The sequence below is a fragment of the Neodiprion fabricii genome, chromosome 6 (assembly GCF_021155785.1).
Source record: "Neodiprion fabricii isolate iyNeoFabr1 chromosome 6, iyNeoFabr1.1, whole genome shotgun sequence".
Taxonomy (NCBI): domain Eukaryota; kingdom Metazoa; phylum Arthropoda; class Insecta; order Hymenoptera; family Diprionidae; genus Neodiprion; species Neodiprion fabricii.
Genome location: NC_060244.1, coordinates 30,398,291 through 30,422,285, shown reverse-complemented (window position 1 = coordinate 30,422,285; position 23,995 = coordinate 30,398,291). Strand labels below are relative to the sequence as shown.

The window sequence follows — 23,995 nt, the reverse complement described above, 5'->3', positions numbered from 1 at the left end:
GATACATTGCTGCTGACGGCGATGGCAGCGAGCAACAATGTATCTTTCGCGCCAACGTTCGGACAATTGAGCGTTCGGATAAACTAACAATAAGTCATCGTTCGGATAATTGACGGTTCGGATGATCGAGGTTCGGATAATCGAGATTCTACTGTATATTACTGCATGATAATAGAAAAATTTCAGCTGATTCCTATCATAATGTCGGCACATCAGTCGTGATTGGAATTTTATAGAATCATTGCCACCTCGTTGACTGAAGGAAGTAGTAACTATCGGTAGGTAAAGTTGTTGCGTAGCCTGTACGCAGCCGTCGGTGACGTGCACACACGAACACAGGACTGCCCTGAGAAGTCACACATAAGCCCATATAAGCTTACAAGTCAACGCCGGGGCGAACCTTGGCGGTAAAAATCTTGTCAGCCATTGTCAGGCGTCACGTCAATATTATCTGCGTGACAACAGACAGGGCGATTGCAACAACGGTCAACGGTAATGTTTGGACGATAAATAGGATTAACGTTACATTATGATTGATAAGATATCGTGTTAAAACCTGTTCAACCGTATGGACTCGACCCGCAGGTGCAGCAACCTGCAACTTAACCGTTAGCATACTGAATATTGGATTATCTAACCTCAAAAATGACCGGGTACGAAGAGGATCGTGACGAAAAGTATTCGAGCTCGATCTCATTTTACTTTTTCTCACCGTTTATTTTCAAATTTTCGTTATTTATGTTATATTAAATACTGCCAGACTAAGAATCGTTACTAACGTGTTAAATACAATTTGCAGAGACGAAAAAATGACAACCAGGAATGGGGCAACCAAGCTGAGAAAGTTAAGAGAACTGCTGAGGACAGCAACTGTAGGTACAGACAGGAAAGGGATTGATGCCTATATAGTTGGATCGGAAGATTCTCATCAGTCCGAGTACCTGGCACCAAAAGATCAGCGCAGATCATTTATCTCTGGATTTAGTGGTTCGGCTGGAATGGCAATTATAACTCAAGATCAAGCTCTGCTGTGGACAGATGGGCGATATTTTGCGCAGGCTACAAAAGAATTGGATCCACCTGAAGCATGGACGCTGATGAAGGAGGGAGTCGCCGGCACTCCTACACAGGGCTCTTGGCTCGCTTCCAATTTATCCGCTAACTCAAATGTCGCTGTTGATCCAAATTTGATAAGTAATATGGCGTGGTCAGCCATAAATGCCAGCCTTGTCGCAGCTGGACATAGTTTCCTCGCACTGGAAAAAAATTTTGTAGATTTGGTTTGGGGACCAGACAAACCAGGCATGCCATCCAATAAAATAGTAGCTCAGCCCTTGAAATATACCGGAAAAACAGCAGGAGAAAAAGTAGGGCTTTGCCGCAAAGCTATGAGAGAGGAAAGTGTAACTACACTGGTTGTAACGGCTCTTGATGAAGTCGCGTATCTTCTTAATTGGAGGGGAAGCGACATTCACTACAATCCTGTATTTTTTGCGTACGTAGTTGTTACACTGGATGAACTGCACATTTTTGTTGATGAGTTGAAGCTTACGCAGGAAGCAAGGCAACAGCTTAAAGATGAGGGCGTGGACCCACAATATCATCCATATGACACAATTGGCACGTATTTGAAAGAAAGAAGTACTGCTAGTGACGAAAAGACTTGGATCAGTAACAGCTCCAGCTATGCGCTGCACAGCAATTGTGGCTCAGGAGAGATGCATAATAAACTGCATACCAACATCACGCCTATTTGTATAATGAAAGCCATTAAGAACCCTACAGAAATAGAAGGAATGAAGAAAGCTCATCTTAAAGATGGTGTTGCTCTTGTAAAATACTTTGCCTGGCTGGAAGAAATGGTTAAGAGTGGTGAATCACCAGTTACTGAACTTTCTGGTGCTGCTCAGCTAGAAAAGTTCAGAGCGTAAGTATTAGTATACGTTTAATGAAATTTATTGCTGCATGATCTTGTAAAGTGTCGTTTATATCCGGATTGTTGGCAAAATTACAACATACATTGTGGAACACGTGCTTGGAAAGTTTGATTTTTAAAGTCTGTAGATCGTATGTTAAGTACCGAAAAACAAGATTCATGCATGCGCACTTTCATATAACTTAATTTTACACACTGTTCCCCTTGGTGCATTTCCAATCAAACTTTGCGCGCCGATATCTTGTTGTGATATATGCAGATCGACGATTATCTAACTTGTGTGATTACAACATTCGCGTTTTGCTCATGCTACAAGCTACACTTGTTCGGATCTCGCCTATTTTCTGCGCTTGTCACACAATAAACTTTTATTGTCCACATATTTCAAACCATACTGATCACTAGAAATTTTACCAAAATAGGGAACAAGCAGATTTCATTGGACCGAGCTTTTCCACTATTTCGGCAGTTGGACCACACGGTGCTATTATCCATTACGCACCTAGTCCTGAAACGGACACTCCTATCAATGACCGGGAGTTTTATCTTTGTGATTCCGGTGGCCAATACCGCGATGGGACTACCGATGTTACTCGAACCGTGCATTTTGGATCGCCTACCGCTTTTGAGCGAGAATGTTTTACACGCGTTTTCAAGGGACAGTGTGCTCTGGCAAGTGCTATTTTTCCTACAATGATCAAGGGCAACTATCTGGATATTTTGGCACGCAAAAGCCTGTGGGAAGTTGGGTAAGGTAGCTCTTCTTCCAGCTAAGCAGAAAAATAGAAAAATCTGCGCAAAAGTGATCGATATTGAATTCTTGATTCTGTTAGGTTGACAAGATTTAATATATGGTTATGAAAACAGGCTAGACTATTTGCATGGCACTGCACATGGAGTTGGTGCATATTTGAACGTTCACGAGGGACCAATGGGTATTTCATGGCGTCCGCATCCCGATGACCCTGGTTTACAGGTCGGGATGTTTCTCTCCAACGGTAAGAGGTGTAAAATCAATTCATGAATAAGATCAAGTAATATGCGCGACTTGAAATCATTTAGAACCAGGATACTACGAGGATGAAAAGTTTGGCATCCGCCTGGAGGATATAGAAGTCATTGTGGAAACAGCTACCCCATACAATTTTAAATCTCGAGGCTTCCTCACCTTTGAGTGTGTCACCTTGGTCCCTATACAGAGCAATTTACTAGATGCTACTCTTCTCACTGATCAGGAGGTATGTATTTGGGCTGTATTGTCCAGTGATACTGAAGCTAGTCGATCATCATCAATTCACAAAAACTTTTTGCATGAAGTGATTCTCGTTGAGAAAACACCTGATTGAACCGTGTTTTAACAATTCTGATGCTTGTCCGCTGAATTGAGTAACGTTGCGATGAAAACATATATATCGTCACATAGCTTCAGCGTCGTTATCTTCCGGTATTCTCATCGGTTTTTTTAATATTCGCAAATTTCTCATACCGTTTAGAGAGGAGAGGGGCACAGAACTTACTTCTGCAATTATTATTCTTATAGATTGCCTACTTAAATTGTTATCACGCTGAGTGTCTGAAAAAAGTGGGTCCTCTGTTGCAAGGAGAAGCCAACCGGCAAGCCCTGTCTTGGCTACGACGTGCAACGGTACCGATAACCAGATAACAATTGTTTCGTAAAAACGACAATTCTTACAATGTCGGCATAAGAATGACATGTAAATACCAATTACTTTTGAGCATTGTATTATATTCCATTATCAGATGTTCAAAACTTATTTCCAATCTTACTTTACAATGTTGAAAAATACCCAGTCAATTTTGAATAATTGAGCACTAGATATACTATCAAGCTTACCAAATCCATCAATACAAGCCAAATTCAAAAGAGATGTTATCATTGGAGCATATTGCACATTCATATTCGTCCGATAATGATGCTTTTTTCCTCCCAATATAATTTCAGTGGAAAGATTAATGGATATTGATTATGAATCCGAATCATCCAGGACTACATCTCCATGTATTAATCTGTCCACTAGAAAACTTTCCTTTCATCCTCAGGATTGATGGTATGATAATAACCTCCTTTTTTTTTCCTTCAGGCTATATTTTTTCTCTGAGACAAGTGCCTATGAATCCGACAATCTGTGGCAAATTTGTGTGATCGACTTTGATGAGAGTTTCCAAATTCTTTGATTTAAACACAAATGAATCAAGTAAGAGACTGCTGATTATGATTATTCAAAAGTATAAATAGGATTATATCGTAAAATTAAAATTGGAAAGAATACGAAATTAATTTTTTCACGGATATTCGGTAAATAGTGAATGATTTTTTTTTTTTTTTTAATCGCCCCTTTGAATTGTTTGCGTTTGCGTGGATAAATAAAGGCCACAGGTTCGGCTACCGGATTGGCGGGTAGTTATTTGATAGTTATTCGCTCTCCCGTGTCTTAAGCCACAGGTGCTACCGGATTGGTCAATTTCAAACAACCGTATTGAAAAAAATTATTAAATTAAAATTTCAGAGAAAATGGTAAAAACCAAGTTCATAAGCAATATTTACATCTCATTGATTTAATGCGAAGCATAAAAGCGATTTACGAATCATCTGAACGTATCTGTAATATTTGTCTTGAAATCGTCCATGCGATTGGGTGATGTTACGTATGGTTCGTACTTGGAGCATATACACATCATTCATATGTAACTACATTGAATAGAGGATTGTTCTGTCCAGCGTGGCAGTTCAGTGAGCGTGGCGCGATATGAAACAGTGGAATCGCCACGCTATCTTATAGGGACAACGACACCTGTCATGTCATTTTCTTAACTAGTCAAGTGTTGTTCCATGGGAACGTGTCCAATCGCGGCTGGCACGCTGTTATTAATGAAATTGAATTGATTTGCTATGAAATCTTGTGTGACTTTCACAAATAGTTTTCATTTTTAAATCGCCCGCGCATAAAGTAGATCGTCGCCCTATTGGGAAATCTGCCGGGGGCGTGGCTTCTCCTTGCGGCAGAAGCAGTAACTATTCTAAAACGCATTTTTAAATCAGCTTTCGTGTTCTTATGTGAAAGTGTGTATTTATTTACAGTTATTAAACTCGAATTTTCAAAAAAAATTCAATAAAATATGAAAATTTCAATACAAGAAATTTGTGAGTTTGCAAATACTCCGCCTAGTCATAAAAATTTTATTGGTGGTGAAGATATACTTGATGCGGGACATCTAATGAAATTTGGCCTACAGCAATCAGATACTAGTTGTGATAATGAGTATAAAATAATTGCATTCTGTCTCCAAACTTCTCGTTTAAAAGATCCACCGCATGAAATTGTGGGTGCAATATCGCAACACTGGCTGCAATGAAAAATAAAATTTAATGTTTATTGTTTTTTATTTTTTCTGACAAATATTACACTACAAAAAATTTCATTTCATATTGATGATAAACAAATAATTATGAAATGAAATTCTATAGGTAATTACTTACATATTGGTATGAAGTCATTTTTGGTGAAATGTAATGAAAACACTTTTTTTGACTGTGTAACCTCATTCCCAATTTTCAATGCTTTTATCCAAGCTAATCGACGATCAATTACTTCATCTTCACCAAATTTATTTTTGATTACTACAAAACTAGAATTTGCCGAAGGAAAAGTGTAAAATCGAACTGTATTGTTCTTACTAGACTTGCTATTACACCCATACACGCAGCAGAAAGTTTTATATTTATTTTCTTGTGGTGGAAACTCCATGATTAAATTTTTTGATCAAATATTGAAATTTAAGATGTTTTTAAGTAATAACTAAGCTTACAGATAAAAATTGATTACTTAATATTTAAAAAAAAGTTTAACACTTTTAAACTACATTTCTCACATATTATATTTGGTATCAGCAGTTTAAGCTTGACCTGCATAGAGTAGTTTATATTTGATCCGTCAGGTAGCGTATCTGAGTGGATGATTTCCCAATAAGATGGCTGCCATGCGCTCAGTCAACTTGAGCCGAGCTGCTAGCAGCAAAGCCTAGGCGATCGTCTATCCAGTGTGGTTACCTATCAGTGATGCACATAGCTATGCTGCCACCGAGGGTACCAATCGGGAGAGAGAAGGGCTTGGGGCGAGCGCCGTCGCGGTGGAAACATCAACTTTTTACCCAAACTCTAGCTTGAACAATTTTCTCGTGGAGTCGAAAATAAGCGATCGGTTGAAACGACAAGAGTCGAGTTGGGTTACTTCGGCACTGCCAACGGGATTGAACTTCGCTCTATTGTCGCCAGGGCCGTAGGTCCGGTGCAAACAGTAAGCAAACAGTCGAGGAAACCCGACTCTCAACTCGATTTGTACCCTCGGTGGAAACACAAGTATAGTCATGAAGGAAGCATTGCATACCGCTTCGCATAAGTGTAAACGGCTTCGAGAAGGAAAGAAGTAATAAAATTACGTCCCTCCTTTGTCTAGCAGACTGTGATTGGTCAACTCTCGCCAGGCACTCCGCGCACTCGCGCTCGTAGCACAGGACGTCGGTACCTGAACTTGGCTGCGTCTTGTATTCTTCATCGAACGCTTGTACGTATGTATGCCTTGCCTTTTAAAAGATTATGCTCCGCATTTACCGTGGTGTGAGTTTGTCAATTTAAAAAAAAAATTAAACCATCATATTGCCAGTCCCTGAATAATAGATACACGTAACAACTGATACTGCCATTGTATCAATGATTCTGTTCGACGTAATCGCTTGCTTGTCAACAGTCCATCAAGCCGCGAAAGTTCACGGACAATGCAGGTTTAACAAATCCATAACCTCCACACCTTATTATTCGGATTATGTCAACTTACAATTAGTGCCCGGGGCATTCAATTACGATAGGTATGCTACTGCCGTAGAAGGAGAAGGCATGTAGTCCTTCTACATTCGTCTCACTTATCTACTTGAGGACGTTTCTTCACTGTCGATGCTATGCGTGGTCTAAGGTCCGTATCAACCAATACAATAATATAAATACGGCCTTACTCCATCCATTTTGGAGGGTGTCCGGACTCCTCTACCATGTTATACACGTTCTCTGCTCCAAACCAGTTGATGGCGCCATCCTAAACAGTGGTTGTAAACCGTGAACTAATCATGTGTCAACAGGTTGCGTATTGTGAAACGTACTGCAAGATGAATCCATCACGTTTGTATTTTAGTAACGTATAAATTGTGAGTTTGATTAGAAAGAAAATTAATATGCTGAAAGAGGGATCACAGGCTCCATCGAAATGACTCAAATACCCACGAATCTATTAGAATTATATTAATTTGGAGGTGTGAGTTGAAAGTGCGTACGCAATTAGCGCCAGCCGCAATTGATAAATCCTATGAGACCCGTTAAAGCCAAATCCTAATACAATTTGCCGCCGTTCAACATACTTACAATTAGAATAACCCCGTCATCATCGGTTAAGTGGAACACGGTTGCGCTCTTTTAATACTATCAACCTACTAATCTCTGCAATCAGAGTTGTTTGGGGTTCTATTAATAATCAATAGATGGAATAAGAGTGAATATATTCCGAGCCCATTGTGATTTTGTCAATACATTGTGGGAATTGGCAATGGCAGCCTCACTTCCGGGTCGCGTCGATTGAATAATTTTTATACGTAAACATTTCGTGTATGTTCCAAAAGCAAGCTGAATATCCTATACTCATTATGGGAATATTAGGTTGGTTGCATGTCCACTGTAGCCTTTTTTTTTACAATTACATCGTCATGCAGTAACTAAAATAATCGATACCGTTCAAATTTTCACTTAAATTTCAACATTTTTTATACGACATATAGATATATTATTTCTTAAACGGGAAGTATAGAACGTTTCGAGTGTGAATGACAACTAAGTCACAATCATGCGTAAGTAATCGATTGATTACTGCAATACGTGTATTTTATCATATAATTGTAACATGCTTGTACGTCGAATCCGGCCGGGTGAACAAATCGATTGAACGAAAATCGACTACTTATTTGGAGGTGTATGATGTCGTATGTGTCGTACGAGTACCCTGAGTTCTTAGTCCCGCCCATTTGCCCTGTGCAAAACCCGAGGAAACCTATCATAATCGAAAGCAATACTTCTAGATTTTGCGTGTCCGACACACACCAGAATCTCACAGCTGCTTACTCGCACCATCTGTCGCATCTGTGTGCTGTATGTACAACTCATACTAATACGCATCGTCGTTTACACATACAGTGCGCATGCAGATGTACATTTTCAAACAACGGAGTGGGAGCTTCAATGACGCGGCGCATGCGCGCACTGAACTGCGTTTCATGAATGAACGAAACGAACGATCAACGGGCCGATCGACAGAACCAGCTAAGGAAGGACCGATGAAGCGAGAAAACGCTCGCATCTACGAACCGGCGGATCTGCCCACGCGGAAACTGCATTGCGTGACCCAAGGTGTTCCCCGCCTTATTAGGGAGGTTCACCACTTTTTACAAAGATCTTAAACCGCGTACTGGCTTCAGCCGTTTTGCACTCACAAACGGTTTGCCCGCACATCGTTCGTGCGTATCAACTTTGTTCGTTCTTGAAATTTCGCGTTTGCGCGCGAATAATTGTGTTCGGGCCAATTGTGGTAACCATAGTGAGCCATTCAAAATCAGGATGTCGTTAAAGACACGTCCTAACTGAGCGATGTTCCGCGCGAAAATCCGCTTTGCTACGGAATTATTCGTAAATTTTTAGATGGCTTGGGAGAAAACGAATGTCAAAGGTAAACTGTGATGAATCGAGCCATGGAGAGCAATCACGAGATAAATCAGGTTTGTAAAGTCCAAATTGCTCGTGAAAAATGGAAGATTTCACTAAAAAAAATTTTTGGAATATATTTCGACTACATTGATTACGAATACAGCGCCGTACCTAGGGGTAGGCGAGCGTGGCGCTTGTCCAGAGCGCCCTTCTGCAAGGGGCGCCGTTCCACGGGAAGCTAGAGAAAAAAAAATCTGTGAGGTCAACCCCGATGCTTCGGGCGTCTAAAAATCTATCTCTCCTTTTTGCACAATATAGATATGAGTCGGAGTAGCTAACATGTAATCGTGCACCCGGTACTCACACTTGAGTGCAAAGACCCAATGCGATTCCACGCTAACAAATTTCACCGTGTGGCGCCATTACTGTCAGTTCAATCTTTCTACCGTCTCTGCCAATAAAAAATCAATAATGGTACTTGTATTGTGTTACAAGTGCGGAAAGTGGGCTATTTCCAACGATTGTAAGGTTAGCAGCGTGAGCCGAAAAGGCGAGTGCGTAATGACACGAGTCAGAGTTCGCCCATTCGCACGTGTGACGACGCGTTATTTTTTCCAATACCTGTCAACGAAAGTTGAATGCCAGCGCATAAAATTATGGCCAGGCAACTTACGCTCATTTGTATAAGGGTGTAAAATTGAACTGTTTAAAAGTGCTCATGCGCCAAAGAAGGCCTTAATGTGTAAAAGCCAACGTCGTTTTACCGCACTCTTCGGAAATGGGGCACAATTTACGCACGCTCCACAGGTTTCGAAAATTGAACCTACCGCGCAGGCGCCGGAAAAAAGTATCTTTGCAACCGTGGTGAAAGAAATGAGAGTAATTTCGTGCTAGATAAATTTTTTATTTATATCAATGATTGTTCACATTGTGTTAGGGTAATTTCGGTTGTTTTTCTTGTATTTCGATTCGCGTAATCTGAATGTCAGAGTTATATTGTCCGCGAATGGCCTCCTTCTACGTGATAAATAGTTTAATCGTTTATACCGCTTTGGTGGCTAAACTGTTAGTGGTATCGAAAAGAATGAGAAAATAACAATTTTTAGCCTTGATTTATGATAGTAATTATTTCATACAGTTGTCTCCAATTAGTTACCAATACCAATGATTGTAAAACATTCAATGACCGACAGAGTGACGAACTAAAAAGGATATAGAGTTGTATATCTCGATCTCAAATATTTTCGTAACTATTGAGGGTGAAAAAAAGCATACAACGACAAAACCAGTTTCGTGTAAAATTTCAAGACGAACAATTGTTTTCTTAAACTTTTTTCTGTAGCACTTGTGTATTCGCTGCTATAGTGAGATAAACGATGTAATTGTTTCCGACAAAAAACCGGGCCATTTCAGGAACAACTATGTTCTAGGCATAGGCTTCTCTTAACAATAAGTATTGTAAAAAAAAAAAAATCAAATCTATAGATTCAACCTCATTCCGTATATATGAGTGTATTTAACGCATGGAAATTTTTTTATCGGGATATTTAGAGTTGGGGGCGTTGGTCCTCTAACCAGTCCCAGGCGCCATAATCCGTAACAGGTATATGTACTGCGGTGCGCAGCGCGCGACTATACCAAGGAAGACCGCAAGAGCGTCGGAGAGCAGTCTTTTATACCCCATGCAGGTAAAGGTGATGAAGCTCATTAAACTCCGTATAATAATCAGACGGTAGGAAGGCATTGGTCACCGTCACTCGAAATTTAAGTGAAATTTAAATTCAAATGAGAGCTGATAAATATGGGCTTCCAAGCTGTACGACATCTAGTATCTCTCGGAGCCCGCTTATCCCCACTTATTGTTAGTAATCTACACACTGCGCATAGGTAGAGATGGAAGCTATGCGGTGTACGAGTGTATCTATCTATCCTTTAAATTTTTCTTCCCACAGCTTTTATCAATTCGCTGTCTGCGTTCAATCTACTCTCGCAACGTCCACGATTGATAAGCATCCCTCAGACTTGGGAGTAAATTCGTCACGCACTGCGTAACCTCGGTTCGCCTAACGCACTGCTGCGAACAGCCGGTGGATCATTCTAGAATTTAGAGTCCCAAAGGGTATGCCAGAATCTCACGGGGGTGAGGTAGGGTAGGATAGGGTACGGTAGGGCAGGGTAGTGTAGGATAGGGTAGGGTAGGGTAGGGTAGAGCAGGAGCGTGGCAGTTTGGGGTTGTTAGCAGCAGGCTGCGTCGTTGCTTCTTCCGTCGGTCAAGGGCATTGGCGTCGCGTGACGTCACCCGACGCCGCAGTGACGCAACAGTCACCAGGGGCAACCCGCGGCCCTGGGCATCGTCGCCTGGCAACAACCCCCTCCGGCAAGCAACCCCTTACCGTCACCCTCGCCATATCCCCACCCCCCGATGAACACCGTCGTCGATTTGCTATCACGGGTACTTGTGTGTCGTTCAGGTGTATGAGCCGCATCTACATGCGCAACCTAGGCATATATGTATACGAAAAGACGCCCGCGTATCCTACTCGCACCGTATCACCGCGCACGGGCACGTATACTTGAGCATACCAGAATATATACCACCACGGACACGTGCCAGTTCTGAATGAATCTCTTTCCCCGCAACCCCCTGCCCGCTCTTATGACCCTAGGTCGGACGGGCACGGCGTTGGGCCGCAAATTCGTCGTGCTTCATATCGCGGTGCTAATGCCAAAAGGGCGTGTAATTTTTTTTTTTCGTTGTCAAATGTACCGTAGACTTATTTTCAACATAAATATCGAACAAATAAAAAAACATACTCGCCTTGTTGGCTTTGAAAATTTGTTTTCAATATTTAGCTTTAAAATCAAGTCTACGAAACGATTGGCAATGAAGAAAAAAACTTATACGCCCTTTGTGCTTTAGATAACTCTGTAAAACCAGAAGGACGTATAAAAGTATATAAGCCCTTTTGAAATTAGCATCGCTATATCCCATCACTCACATATATATATACATATGCGTAATACATACTCGCTAGTTAAATTTAATTTTATCCATGTATTATATTAATTCATTTTACGGGTGAGTGTTCAATTTTCAAGAACTCGAATTTTCAACCCCGAAATACGGGCGAGTGTTGAAGTTCTAAATTTCAAAAGATCCTTTCTTTCTACTTAACATCATTGACTCGACTGTGTAACGTTTTCCGGAACGGACGAAAAATACGAACCGAGTGTGAACAGGTAACACGATGTGTGCCCAATAGTCAGTTCGAGCAAGGGTTGCATTCGTCATACGGTAATTCGTTAAAATGCCGAATTCAATGGCAGCGTAACATGATTACGAACGCACGGCCGGTCACTTTCAACAACCCCCAACTACCGACCAGCTGGGTAGGAACACAACGATTGTGACGAAGCAACAGGTTTAACCGAGCTGTCGGGGTGTGGCAGTGGGTTTCGAATCTCGTGTTCCGAGATTCTACAGGCATACATACCTATATACGCATACTCGCCTACATATACATCTGTACAGAACAATCTTCTCTCTAATTGTAAGGTCAAAGCGGCCCTTCGACTCGCTGCATCACCATCTTCGTCTCTAATGATCCCTACGCAACTGGTCCCCGTGCCAATGACATAAATGTTACTAAATTGGTACAATTTGCCGAAAGTCGATCAAACCTGGATTCGTTAATAGCCAAAAATGGCACGAGCCGTCGTGTTGCGTTGCATGCATCATCGGTACGCATTATACGAATGAGCGGCGCATGCTGAAATCGTAGGTATACTTACTGTTATACCGTCGCAAGTCCGATGGCCCGTACAGCACACGTCGCCTTAGCCTTTGGGCGAGAGCCGGTGAGCGCAAGTGAGAGGCGCACGCCTCGCATCGTGGCGGAGGAAGCTGACGGCCGGACAGTCGGGGATACGGGGGGGGGGGGGATGTCGAGTGGGCGTGGGAGGGATAGAAGGAGAAGGGATCGCGCCGCGGGACCGCGAACTCTGGAGGAGGTCTCATCCCAGTCCTGGGCCTATTTATAGACGTGTTCTCACAGCCTTCTCGTCCACTTCTTGCATCTTGTCTTATAGGTGGAACGCACAGAGTCCTACACCTACCTATACCTACCTATATGTGGTTATGCATGTATATACGTACGTGGTCCACGTATTATCACACAAGTTCCATCCCGCATCATCTTGCAGCGCTTTGGACCCTACAGTAGAGTCATTCCAGATTCAACTGCTGCGACCTCAGTTTCGTCCGCGTTCTACTATTCGTACAAGGATATACCTTTATCCGGACGCGCGGACGGCGACGACAGCGCTTTTATCCTGTAACGCATATATTTATTTCCATTCCATGCATGTACCATTTAGGTATACCTATATTATTTACTTACCTCTCACGCGCGTACGATTCTGTGTAGGTATTATTCGTTCCGAGGTGGCGGCAAACGTGGTTATTGGGAATTTAGAATTAGGAAAATGCGAAACTTTTCTTGTAACATTAAATTACAGGGCCAAAGTGCTTTTACCACGAGTGCTCATAAACGGGTCCCTGTCGGTCAAGGGTCAGATACAATAAGCGAGCGAGCAGTAATCTATGACTAGTGTGAGATAGAGGGATTGATGTGAAATTCAGGTAAAATTCAAGTGTTCCCATTCGCACTCGTGGTTTCCCCATGGTCAGTAAGGAATGGCCGGCGCTGCATATACCTATAATTATGCCGTGCAAATAGGTATATGAATAATACATATTTTTACGCAATATTTTGAAAACACTGATATGTAGGGATACAGTGGAATTGAGTAGAACCTTGGTAACTGCAGAACATTGATTAACCGCTCCGAGAGATTATACGTGCATATTTTTTTATCGGCAATTGAGGATGATGCGGCGGATGATACGTATACGATTGTCTGAAACAATTCCAAAGCTAGATTAAGAAACGTGACTAGAGAGTTTTCCAGAAGGATAAGAATTGATGTATCGATTTGTGTAAGATCCTATAGAAATCTTTCCATATTCGGAAATTACGAAATGTTCTGTATCCATTCGAGTTTGAAAATTTCCGTTCAGTCTCGACGTGAGAATACGTTGACAGATTTGCTTAATCAACAAAAAATTTATATGCTTTTGGACTGACCGTATCATCCGCGCTGGTTCCGCCTATCCCGGTCAATCGAGATTTTACCGTATTTAAAAGTGTGGATGCAATGAAAGACGTCGAGGAATGATTGTTAACTTGTATTTTTTTTCTTGTTAATAATTATCGTGGAGGCGTCCGTATTTTGACGATAGCGATTGGCCGACAAAATATTACAAGTAGATGGTTTTTTTTCTCGCGCGTTGCACTCCAGAGCACCATTACATTCATTTATGTACTAAATAGCTACATAATATATAATATATAACGATAGAATAATATCATTTGTAAAAAATTATCTTGGTAATATTATAATAGTAATAGGTACAGTACGGTATCTCTTTCTTTTTTTTTTTTTTTGTTTGTTTTTAACATTTTTCCTTCAATTTTTTAATGCAATTTCGAGTTGCATTACATATATACTATAGTAAAAATTATTATTATTAATGTTTCACCTTAGCAGTACGTCGTGTGTTAATAAATAGATCAACATATACATAATATTAATTTGATTCTTATAATCAACAATATATAATTTTGAGAACGTATATGCCGGGTAACATTTTACAGAGCTTATTATGCAACGTATATTCGTATGTATACGTATAATATACAGACGTATATTACATGTATGTACGTTAATATATCATACACATATAATTTCATACCTACAATGCATGCGTTTCGATACATAGGACATATATAGATATGTATGTATCGATTAAGAGTAATTACAGCTCGTAGTGAGATTTTGAGAGGCATGAGAGATGAATGGGTGCGGCGGGTCGCCTCTACATGGGTACATACATATAGGGTCGCGCTCGGAACGGACGGACGGTATACAGCCACCGGGAAAACGGGAAAAATGGTAGGAGAGGAGACGAGGCGAGACGAGACGAGAAAAGCGATCTCCAAAGAACACTGGGGCCGGGTTTAGCGTGTCCGGCAACACGGTTTTGTATCTAGAGGTCGTAATCGTCGGGGGAGGGAACGGTGATTGGCAATGATAACGTAATTTTTATAAAAAGATGAAGTAAGTGATGATGATGACGATGATAATGATAGCAATAATAACAATAATTAATAATAATTAATAATAATAACAATAATGATGATAACTATGAAGAATAAAAATCAAATCAGTCGCGTGAGTACATAGGTGGTGCGAGAGTGCGGTGGAAAGGGAAGGGAACCGGAGGGAAGGGAAGGAAAGACTTACAAAGAGCGATGAGATGTGTAAAAATGAAAGTGTTTCGGGGTGGGTATTAAGGATGAGCGCATATCTCCTTTTCTACTGATTGCAGGGGGATGATGCGTGAGCTTGGGGGTGGTTGCGCTGCACGTTACTACCGGCGTTCGAGCTCCCGGCGTTAGAACCACTTCCGCCGGAGCTCGACGCTTCACGCTTTAGCCTTTGCTTTAGGTGTACCTTCGCGTGGCGTTTCTTCTCGTCGCTCCGCGCAAACTTTCGTCCGCACTGGTCGCAGCAGAACGGCTTCTCGCCGGTGTGGGTGCGTACGTGGGTAGTTAGGTGGTCGCTCCGTGAAAAGGATCTCATGCATATGCGGCACTGAAACGGCTTTTGACCTGTGTGGATGCGAATGTGTCGGGTAAGCTCGTCGCTCCGGGAGAACCTTCGGTCACAACCGTCAACCGGACAGGCATAGGGACGTTCGTGGACCGGCGTCTTGCTCGGCCGGTTTGGATACTTTCGCGGTTTTACGGGGACCAGCCGGAGCGGTAACGCGCTCTGCTGATAGACCTGGGACAGTATCTCATGACCCTTCGACGTGCTTGGATTGTACTCCGCGAGTTGTACGCTCCCGGTCGCTCCGTTTCCTCCGCCACTCTGCTGTTGTTGTTGTTGCTGTTGCTGTTGCTGCTGCTGCTGCTGCTGCTGCTGCACGTTCCCGGTACTGTAGCCACCTGGAGTTGTGGATGGTTCCTGCTTCAGCGTCGGTTCCTGGTGATGCTGTTGCTGATGATGATGTTGCGGATGGTGATGTTGGTGGTGCGAAAGTAGGCTCGAGTCATAAGTTTCTTCGTGGGCCGTCAGCCAGCTGGCGGGCGTCGGCGTCGAAGTGTCGTGATAGCCGGGTGGCGGCGGGGGTTTCGATTCGACCTGGAGTAGCTCGACAGTCTCTGCTCCGTAAGGAGATGCGTGGAGAGAGGGGTGGAGGAAGGGTTGACCGGTCAGATTCAAGGTGGGCGATGGTAAGCTCCCCCAGAGTTCCGGGGTCACAGTTTGCTGCTGCGACTGAATTGGGTTGAGGGGTGAGGCCTGAGTACAGGTGGCTGTGAAAATCCCACGGTACGTCAGAGTCGGTACGTTGCAAATGTTCGCCGGGGTGTGACTCGTCGAAGGTGCTCCAGTCGGCGTCGAGGAATGCGGGGACGAGTAGAGGATCACACCGCTCTGAAGTACCGCGTTGCAACGCTCGGCCTCCTCCTGGGTCGCGTGGTGACCTGTCGCACTCGCTCGAGGCGGCGTCGTTCCTCCCGTAGTCGCGTCCGTGTCGCATCTCAGACCCGTCGAGTTTTCCGGCTGTTGGTGATGATGTTGCTGCTGCTGCTGCTGTTGTTGTTGCTGTTGTTGTTGTTGTTGTTGTTGTTGATGGTGGTGGTGGTGGTGATGCTGCTGATGTTGATGCTGGTGGTGGTGCTGGTGGTGGTCCCGATTACCGGCTGTCGACTCGTCATCCTCGACGGCTGCCTCCTCCAAGGAAAGGTCTTCGCCAGCCAAGCTTCCTGGAAAATATAATATGTATTCGTCGTTATAGCGAATTCTCTGTATACAGCGCGCTATCGTTGCTCCGGCAGGAAACATCGTGATATAAGCTCTCGTACATATATTTATCACGAGAATATAGCTACAGACGCCCCTGTGCGAGTCCCTCTCACTATCACTCAACTGCATCCTGCCTTCACTGCTTCCTTCCTATCCCAACTGTAATAAGTGCGTGCGCGATCGGTCTGTTAAATCACGTTTATGTTGGAAGAAATTTCAAAATACCCGTCGCGCTACTCGCTGATCGTCCAGCCGTCGGCAGAGAGCGCGTTGCTGTATCACGCTAGGCCTCCGCGTATATCAAAAACTGATTCTAATGCCAGCTCCCTATTGCTGCGAAACACGAGAATCATATTCAGTATCGGAATTCTCAGCTGCGGCATCATTGTAATTTATATACATATATGTATAAAATAAGAATCTACCATCTGCGAACGATACACGTGTTCCTCGTACCGCGACGAGCGATAGCTGGGTGTACAGCGAGGAAACCGAGTATCATGCTGTGGAGAGAGGTTGGCGACGTAAACGTACACCCGGTTTTATTAATCGGAAAGTTGAAAAGGCGCGCAGCAGAAGGAACGAAAGGGAGGGTGAGAGGATGACGCGGGGGTGCTCGTGGTGCGCGAAAGCATGAATGAACCAACGGAAGGTTGGGGGTGGGGGCGAGGGAGGAGGTGGATGATTCGGGGAAGTGGTTGGTAGGAGGCGAGCGAGGGCCGGCGGGGAAAGGAGTCGGTGTTGAATGTCGGGGTCGTCGGTATTGATCCGCGAACGAGCGTGAGAGCAGGCCTCGATATCTTGAGCCTTTTCTCCTATCTACGCAATACGTCACAACACCGGCGTCTCCGTCGTCGTTCGCCTAGCACGTATGTACCTAGGTATCTACGCACCGTACGCGCCCTGGAGGTACAACACGGCCGATTGACTGACAATCGCCGTACCGGTGGTTTGCCTCTAATGCATGTCCGAATCCCCCTTGCTGCTTCGTCGATGCACGAAAACTCCCCCACACGATACCCGCACCGGCCGGTTGATGAACACCGGTTCAATCGAGCCCCCAACCCGCGGCGATCAGCGCGCAATAAGTCTAGCCTTGTTCGTCCGATTTTCGAACGCATATTCCAGGACGGTTCACGGACGCTCAATTATCTCAGAGAAAGACTACCGGGTACCGGTTAACCGTTTCACGAGAAGCACAGGTTGACGGGCAACCTCTGACCGCAGGTCGCTCAGCGGCATTCGAATCGGACCAAGCCGCACTGTTCCCCGGGCGTCGTCGATGCTGTCGCGCGCGAGCTGATCCGTCAAGGTGTTTCACCGGCTACTACAATTAGGCATACTTACTGATTTTAAGCCTGTGAACCGAACATGCGTATCTACCATGGGCGAGCGGTGAAAGTGAACGACAGTGCCGGATGATGCAGATTATACGCGTCAACAGCTACCTGTACCTACTTGCAGCTTGAGCACAAACGTATCGCGGGCTTGAAGTTACGGAGCAGCGAAGTAGGGAATGTACCTACAGCAAACTATCGAGATTGTCAGTTATTTTGTCATATATGATAGGTGTACCTGAAATGGGGGGAGGTTCAACGAGAGCCGAGGGTCCGAAGAACGAAGGAAGGTCGCTGCTCGTGGTAACGGGTGTGTTGAGGTCGCCGGGCTTGTCCTTTTCCGCGGTGTCCCCGAGGTCGTCCCTGCAGCTGGAAACGCCGACGCACTCCTCGTCGTCGTGGAGGTGTTGCCGTCTGTCCTTGAGCTCGCCGCCGGAGGCAGTCTCGCACGGGGACGACGGGGTGTCGGTGAGCCGAAGACGCTCCTCAGAATGGCGGTGCTGATGAGTCTGATGGTGCTGGTGGTGGTTGTTTCGGTGGTGATGGTGGTGCAGGTCGGCAGAGTTGTCGCCGGTCGTGTGATGCGGCTGTTGGGGCTGTAGTGAGACACAGGAGGCGAGGGAGAGCGAAGGCACCGGTTTACTCGACGAGACCGTCGACGTCGTGGCCGCGGTCGACGTCGTGCTTCCCGAGGACACGGTATTGTACGCGAGACAAGCGTCGAAGCTTAGCTGCACCGCCTGCAGGTTGAAGGTTGCGTGATGATGATGGTGATGGTGATGGTGGTGACCGAGAGGCGGCGAGGCCAGCAGGAATGGACTGGTCGCTGCGTGGGGTTGCGAGCCCACCACTTCCATCCCGTCCATCGTCATCCTCTGCAACGGCTCCGCGGTATCCTCGCCGGACGGACAGGTATCCTCTCCTGTGGTCGTGTCAACGTTTAACGAAATTATTATTATCGTAATTTCGTTCCTCCGTTTTCTTCAAAATATATATATTCTATGTATATATTCTAGTTTATATTCGAACAGAGCTGCTTCATCAACCGTTAATGCGCACGCGTCGTTATACGGTTATCATTTAGCATATTCAGCCGAATAATAGTTTCCCGTTGATTTTTGCTCTTACCCGCGGCGTATTTATTTGACAATGGTTACGTAGGCATGTACTTGGCGTGCACTCTCTCCTTTTCTCCTCCTCTGTCTCGTTTCCTTTTTTATTTTTTCATTCTTTAAATTTTATTTTATTATTTTTTTTTTTATCCTATATCTCGACGGTGCTCACTTGTCGCGCGTAAGCGCCAGTAACAATCGGCTCGTCGAGGCAGAAACCATTTACCGTCGAACGTCAGAGTCGCGGGCAGCGGGGGTGCGAGCGATACAGGCTAAGACGACGTAGCGCGGGTGAGATTGTGAGAACCGTTTACAGAGGCGGCCTTGCAGCTGGTGTTCCGTGCGATTCGGGAAAACTCGAAACTCTATCAAAACAGTCTCCCTGGTTTGACCACGGGGCGCGTAGCGTTTATATTCTTGTCGTTGACACTTGGCCGTCCCACAGCACGTCAAGGAACGTGGGCCAACCCCTTGGGCGGCCCGATACCAGCAGGTAGTTCGATTGGATAACCCGCGTGCGGAAACAACAGGTTCGTCCTTGCGCGAAAAGAAACGTTTCACCGAAGATATCGCGTAGGTGTACCCGAAACAAGTTTAATATACCAACAGGTGAAGGTGGTAACGAGAAATAAATCTAAAATGATTGAAAAAAAGATTCGGGTTTTTTTTTTTTTTTACTCTTATCTCCAAACAAGTGCAGTCTGTAAAGGATATCCAGGAAGTTTATCTCGTCAACAAATATGTATTATATACCGTCGATGTATTCAATATATATGTTTGTATATATATATATATGTGTGTGTGCGTGTGTATACGTATTTATATGTATATATATATATATATATATATATATATGTACCGACACGTACGTGTGTGTGACTGCGCGCGTATGAGTTCGTATGTAATGTATACGGAAGAGCACACCGCGTATACACAAGGTACGCGGGCGTCTTGGGTTTGCTATACGGGACGCGCGATGCGTGGGGGTCGCGCACGGACTGAGCCGAGAGCGCGGCGCGCCCCGTAGTTTTATGAATGGACCGCGGAGACTGTCCCATATTTGGAAGCGTCGAGCGACCGCCAGCCAATCCCCGTTCTCCATCTCCGCTATGTGTGCGCTCGTCCGTGTGTATGTACGTATACGCGGTATGCCTCCTCCGCACCCTCCTTTGCCACCCACCGCCCGGCGCTCTCGCCTGAACCGTCGCCGTCGCCGTCGCCGTCCGCGCGTCGGATTACCCCTTGCCCCGCGTACCTCGCCGCCGCGCCCCAACCCCCCAGCCACGGCTCGCAGACCGTTCGCCAGTGACGTCGCGCCGCGTGACGTAGCGCCACGGCGCGCGCTCGCTCCTATATTGCGTGGGCTTGCGGGGCTTATCTTATAACTCACGCATACGCAAGCGCGCGCGCGCGCGAGTCCACGCGTCCCTTCAACTCGTTTGATGGCGTTCTACGCGCCTGCCTAGCCGTGTGTCGTCCATACCCGTCTGAGCATGCATAGGTACGAACTACGCTGCATACACTTGCACACGCGGTATACGCGGACAATTTACGCACGCATCTGCGCTTGGTGTGCGGTCCCAACGTATTTATTTGGGTGTGCATCGGTGTTTAGGTATACGATGTTGAATGTTGATGTATGAGTGGCGGGTATTATACGGATACGAAGCCTCGGTGGTTGGTGGCGATGTGACGCGAAGGATCCGCGTCTGCGTCGCGTAGCGTCGGTACCGCGCACGGCGGTGTTGAAGGAGACACATCGGCAACCACCTGATGCCCTATTTAGGGTCTCTAGTCGACGCTCGGCGTCACGCACAGCCGCCACGCGCCCGCAACTTGGTCCAGCCCGTCCCGTCCCGTCCCGTCCCGTTCCGTTCCGTATACACCGTTTCGTCTAAACTCGACTCGACTCGACTCGGCCCGCCCGTTGCAGACCGCGTAGGTATAACACGTACGCCGCCCGAGAGTCCAGTCGCTTGCGTAGCATAACAAAATCTAAATTTACCCTGCACGATCAGTATAGGTATACCACGGTGGGCGCGATCTATTCGTGTACCAAGTCGCGTTAGGTTTGCGCGGGCGAGCTACTATTTTCAGCCGCCACGCAACCACCTGAGACCAACATCCCTAAATACCAGCGTGACACGCCAATATCAAGGATGAGTCACCGTGCCGCGTTAACCGCGAAAGCGCCTTCGACATCTTGCGATTCTGTTTAAAACACGATCGTTGCCAACTACAGGTATATGCGGTTCTACGAGCTTCGAGAAAAAAAAAAGTGTAACGAGGAAGGAAAGAGAACGTACAACAACAACCGCCGGCATCGCAAACGTTACCTCTAATTCATAACGATCGTCGGTGAAAAATACACCGCCGTATCGTGTCGTTAAAGTAATTATTCCGGTGCGCAATTTTTTATAGTTCAATCGGTAGTCGATAGATGTTATCTACGCCACGCGTATAGCCGCGCGTGTGACGCTGTTTCTTGCTACGTCAGAGAACCACCGAGTTACGCCGTTCGTATACCATCGTCATTTTTTGTTATCGGGCTGCACCCTACGTGATTTAACGCAGAATCTACTTTTCGTCAACAGCCGCACTGCACCGACGTGCTATGAAGCAACATATAGCTGCATCTGGCTCTTCCCTTCCGGAAATCAGCCACGTTATAGGTGCAAATCAATATAGTCCGTTGAATAAGCTGCAGCAACAAATTTTGCGCAAATACGGGGTTGAGTTTGAGTATTCGAAAATGATCTGTCTACCTGTAATCGCTAGCAAGCCTCGTTTCGGTAATACATCGAGCTGAAATTAATTATGTATCCAACATCTTCAGCAAAACCGCACAGGTTGTACCGCAGCACAGAATATTACTGTTTTGCCGGGGCAGTTCGATAAGTGTCGTTCGGCGGTGTGACTACGTCGAATTTGCTGTTGGATAGAGTACAGTCAGGCGGTGGAAGAATACGTGTCCACCCTTTTTCAAACGCAGCGTTACGCCAACTCAGTCAAGTATTCTGCGAGACATCTGTCCTTTCGGTAAAGGACAGTATAGGTATGGGGAAAAACCCCGGAAAAATCGATCTCTGTCGAAGGATGGCCAAAATGACCAATTGATCAGTTTTCGATGCATTACTCTGCCGAGTTGTAATTTCATCGTAGACGCCAATAGCGCCGATTAAGTAGTTGAGCTTTGGAGCAAAAAAATCTTACTTCTTTTTCTGATTCTCTGATCATTTTATTCACCGAGAATACCAACGCAAACACGTGCCTCTGGTACTCCTCGTCCGGTATAACTCGTCACTTCGCACAACCCGCTTCTCTAGTACTGCTATTGCTACTGCGTAAGTTTGAAAATTTTATCAAATACTTCCGCGCGCGCGTGTCGGGATGCAACAGGTACCGGAAGCAGTGAATCTTTGTCCGACCAATGGTGAATGATCAGGTTAACGGAATAACCGGGCGTGATGGCGAAATGCAGGTGTGGTTAAGCGAGAAAAATGACCGGTTCTTTCGAAGAGTGAGAGGGTATGGAGTATAAGAGAAAATTGTCCCCAGGGAAGTCTGCCGGGGACAAAACGAAGCCTTCTTTTCCTCACCTGGCGTGGGATGATGATGGTGATGATGGGGATGATGGTGTGTGGAATGAGGAAAAGTTATCGCCGGCGGTGGCGGTGGGTAAACGGCACCCCAGACACAGGAAGTAGAGCCTGGTGGGACCTGTTGCTGTTGGTGTTGTTGATGCTGCTGTTGCTGCTGTTGCTGCTGATGGTGGTGATGATGGTGTTGTTGTTGCAGGAGCTGCTGGACCTGTGCAATGTCAACAAACTCTTGCAGTTCACCTTCACCTTCGGCCTCGGCGCTTTCGGACTCGCCTCCGGTACCCTGGTGGTTGTCGCGCAGCCGCGAGTTGAGGACCACCGCTTCAAGACCCTCGGACTGAACCGCGAACGAATGCTGGAGCTGATCAAAGTTTGGCGCCGTGGAGTTCGGATCGTTGTAATTACTACGGCCTGCGGTGTGTTCGCGACGCATCGCGAGTGCCAGCATTTTTTTACTCAACTCGTCGCCCTCCCCCTCGAGATTTCTGACGCAAACAATTTCGTTATACGCGCAGTATTGGCCGGCACGCCGTAACGCGCTGGTCTAAAACACGGGGCGACAGCGGACTCCTGGTTCACCACCAGGACAAACTTTCCCGTACTTTGCGGAGGATCTGGCGGGGCACGACGTGCTAACCGAATAGTTATTTGATGCACTGGAACACTGCACATGACACTGAGTACCATTTATCAGTATCCACTTTTTGCGACCCCCCGATCACAACTCTGCAGCAGCACGCACGTGAGTATCGAACGGACGGCAATCACATTTACGCGCACAATTACACGCGGAATGATTAAACGGTATAATCCAGCAATTCCGGACCGGGATCGCGGTTAACTCAGTGTATTCGGTGTATAATATTTCTTTTGTAATAGACACAGTACTCGTGGTCGCGGTCGTCGTTGCGGTCTCGATCTGTTGAGTTCTTTCACAAGTCAGACAGTCAAGGCGGCACGGCAAAGACGGAGGTAACTTCTCATCCCGCACACGTCCCGGCCTAGGAAGCAGTTGTCCGGGTTGAGGTACGCAAATTGTGGCTGCGCCGTTGTCGGTTGTCGCTCGTCGGTCGTCGGTCGTCGTTGTTGAGTGGTTGAGGAGCGTCGTGGTCGCAGGGGTTCGCGGTGGTCCGCGCGAGACGCGAGACTAATAAAGTGGAAGCGAGTGAACGGGCAAACTCGGCGAACGAGCGAGCGAGCGAGCGAGCGAGCAAGCAAGCAAGCAAGCAAGCAAGCAAGCAAGCAAGCTAGCGAGCGAGCGGGAGGACGGACGGGCAAGCGGACAAGCGGACAAGACGGCGCGGGAGGGAGGC

The 23,995-nt window shown here is 45.7% G+C and overlaps 2 protein-coding genes across 11 annotated transcripts; one reads left to right on the top strand and one right to left on the bottom strand.

The window, feature by feature from the left end:
• Positions 1-276: 276 nt before the first annotated feature.
• Positions 277-6,525, top strand: LOC124185881 (xaa-Pro aminopeptidase ApepP). 8 transcript variants are annotated; one of them, XR_006871492.1, is made up of 8 exons: positions 291-677; positions 800-1,927; positions 2,359-2,685; positions 2,804-2,934; positions 2,999-3,174; positions 3,477-3,651; positions 4,039-4,152; positions 6,415-6,525. XR_006871492.1 is itself a non-coding variant. In XM_046577108.1 (7 exons), exons 2-7 carry the CDS (start codon positions 646-648, stop codon positions 3,597-3,599), a joined length of 1,917 nt encoding a protein of 638 aa, XP_046433064.1. In that variant the 5' UTR covers positions 293-492; positions 586-645; the 3' UTR covers positions 3,600-3,825. The 8 variants fall into 8 exon arrangements, 6 of the variants coding, with proteins under 6 accessions (XP_046433070.1, XP_046433064.1, XP_046433066.1 ...); XR_006871491.1 differs by having other exon boundaries at positions 6,412-6,519; XM_046577108.1 differs by lacking the exons at positions 4,039-4,152; positions 6,415-6,525 and having other exon boundaries at positions 293-492; positions 586-677; positions 3,477-3,825.
• A 7,403-nt stretch (positions 6,526-13,928) lies between these two features.
• On the bottom strand, positions 13,929-23,825 carry LOC124185880 (E3 SUMO-protein ligase EGR2-like). 3 transcript variants are annotated; one of them, XM_046577105.1, is made up of 3 exons: positions 22,680-23,825; positions 18,207-18,890; positions 13,929-16,591 (listed from the first exon to the last, which is right to left on the bottom strand). In XM_046577105.1, exons 1-3 carry the CDS (start codon positions 23,128-23,130, stop codon positions 15,135-15,137), a joined length of 2,592 nt encoding a protein of 863 aa, XP_046433061.1. In that variant the 5' UTR covers positions 23,131-23,825; the 3' UTR covers positions 13,929-15,134. The 3 variants fall into 3 exon arrangements, with proteins under 3 accessions (XP_046433061.1, XP_046433063.1, XP_046433062.1); XM_046577107.1 differs by lacking the exon at positions 22,680-23,825 and adding an exon at positions 21,846-22,647; XM_046577106.1 differs by lacking the exon at positions 22,680-23,825 and adding an exon at positions 19,015-20,275.
• Positions 23,826-23,995: the final 170 nt, after the last annotated feature.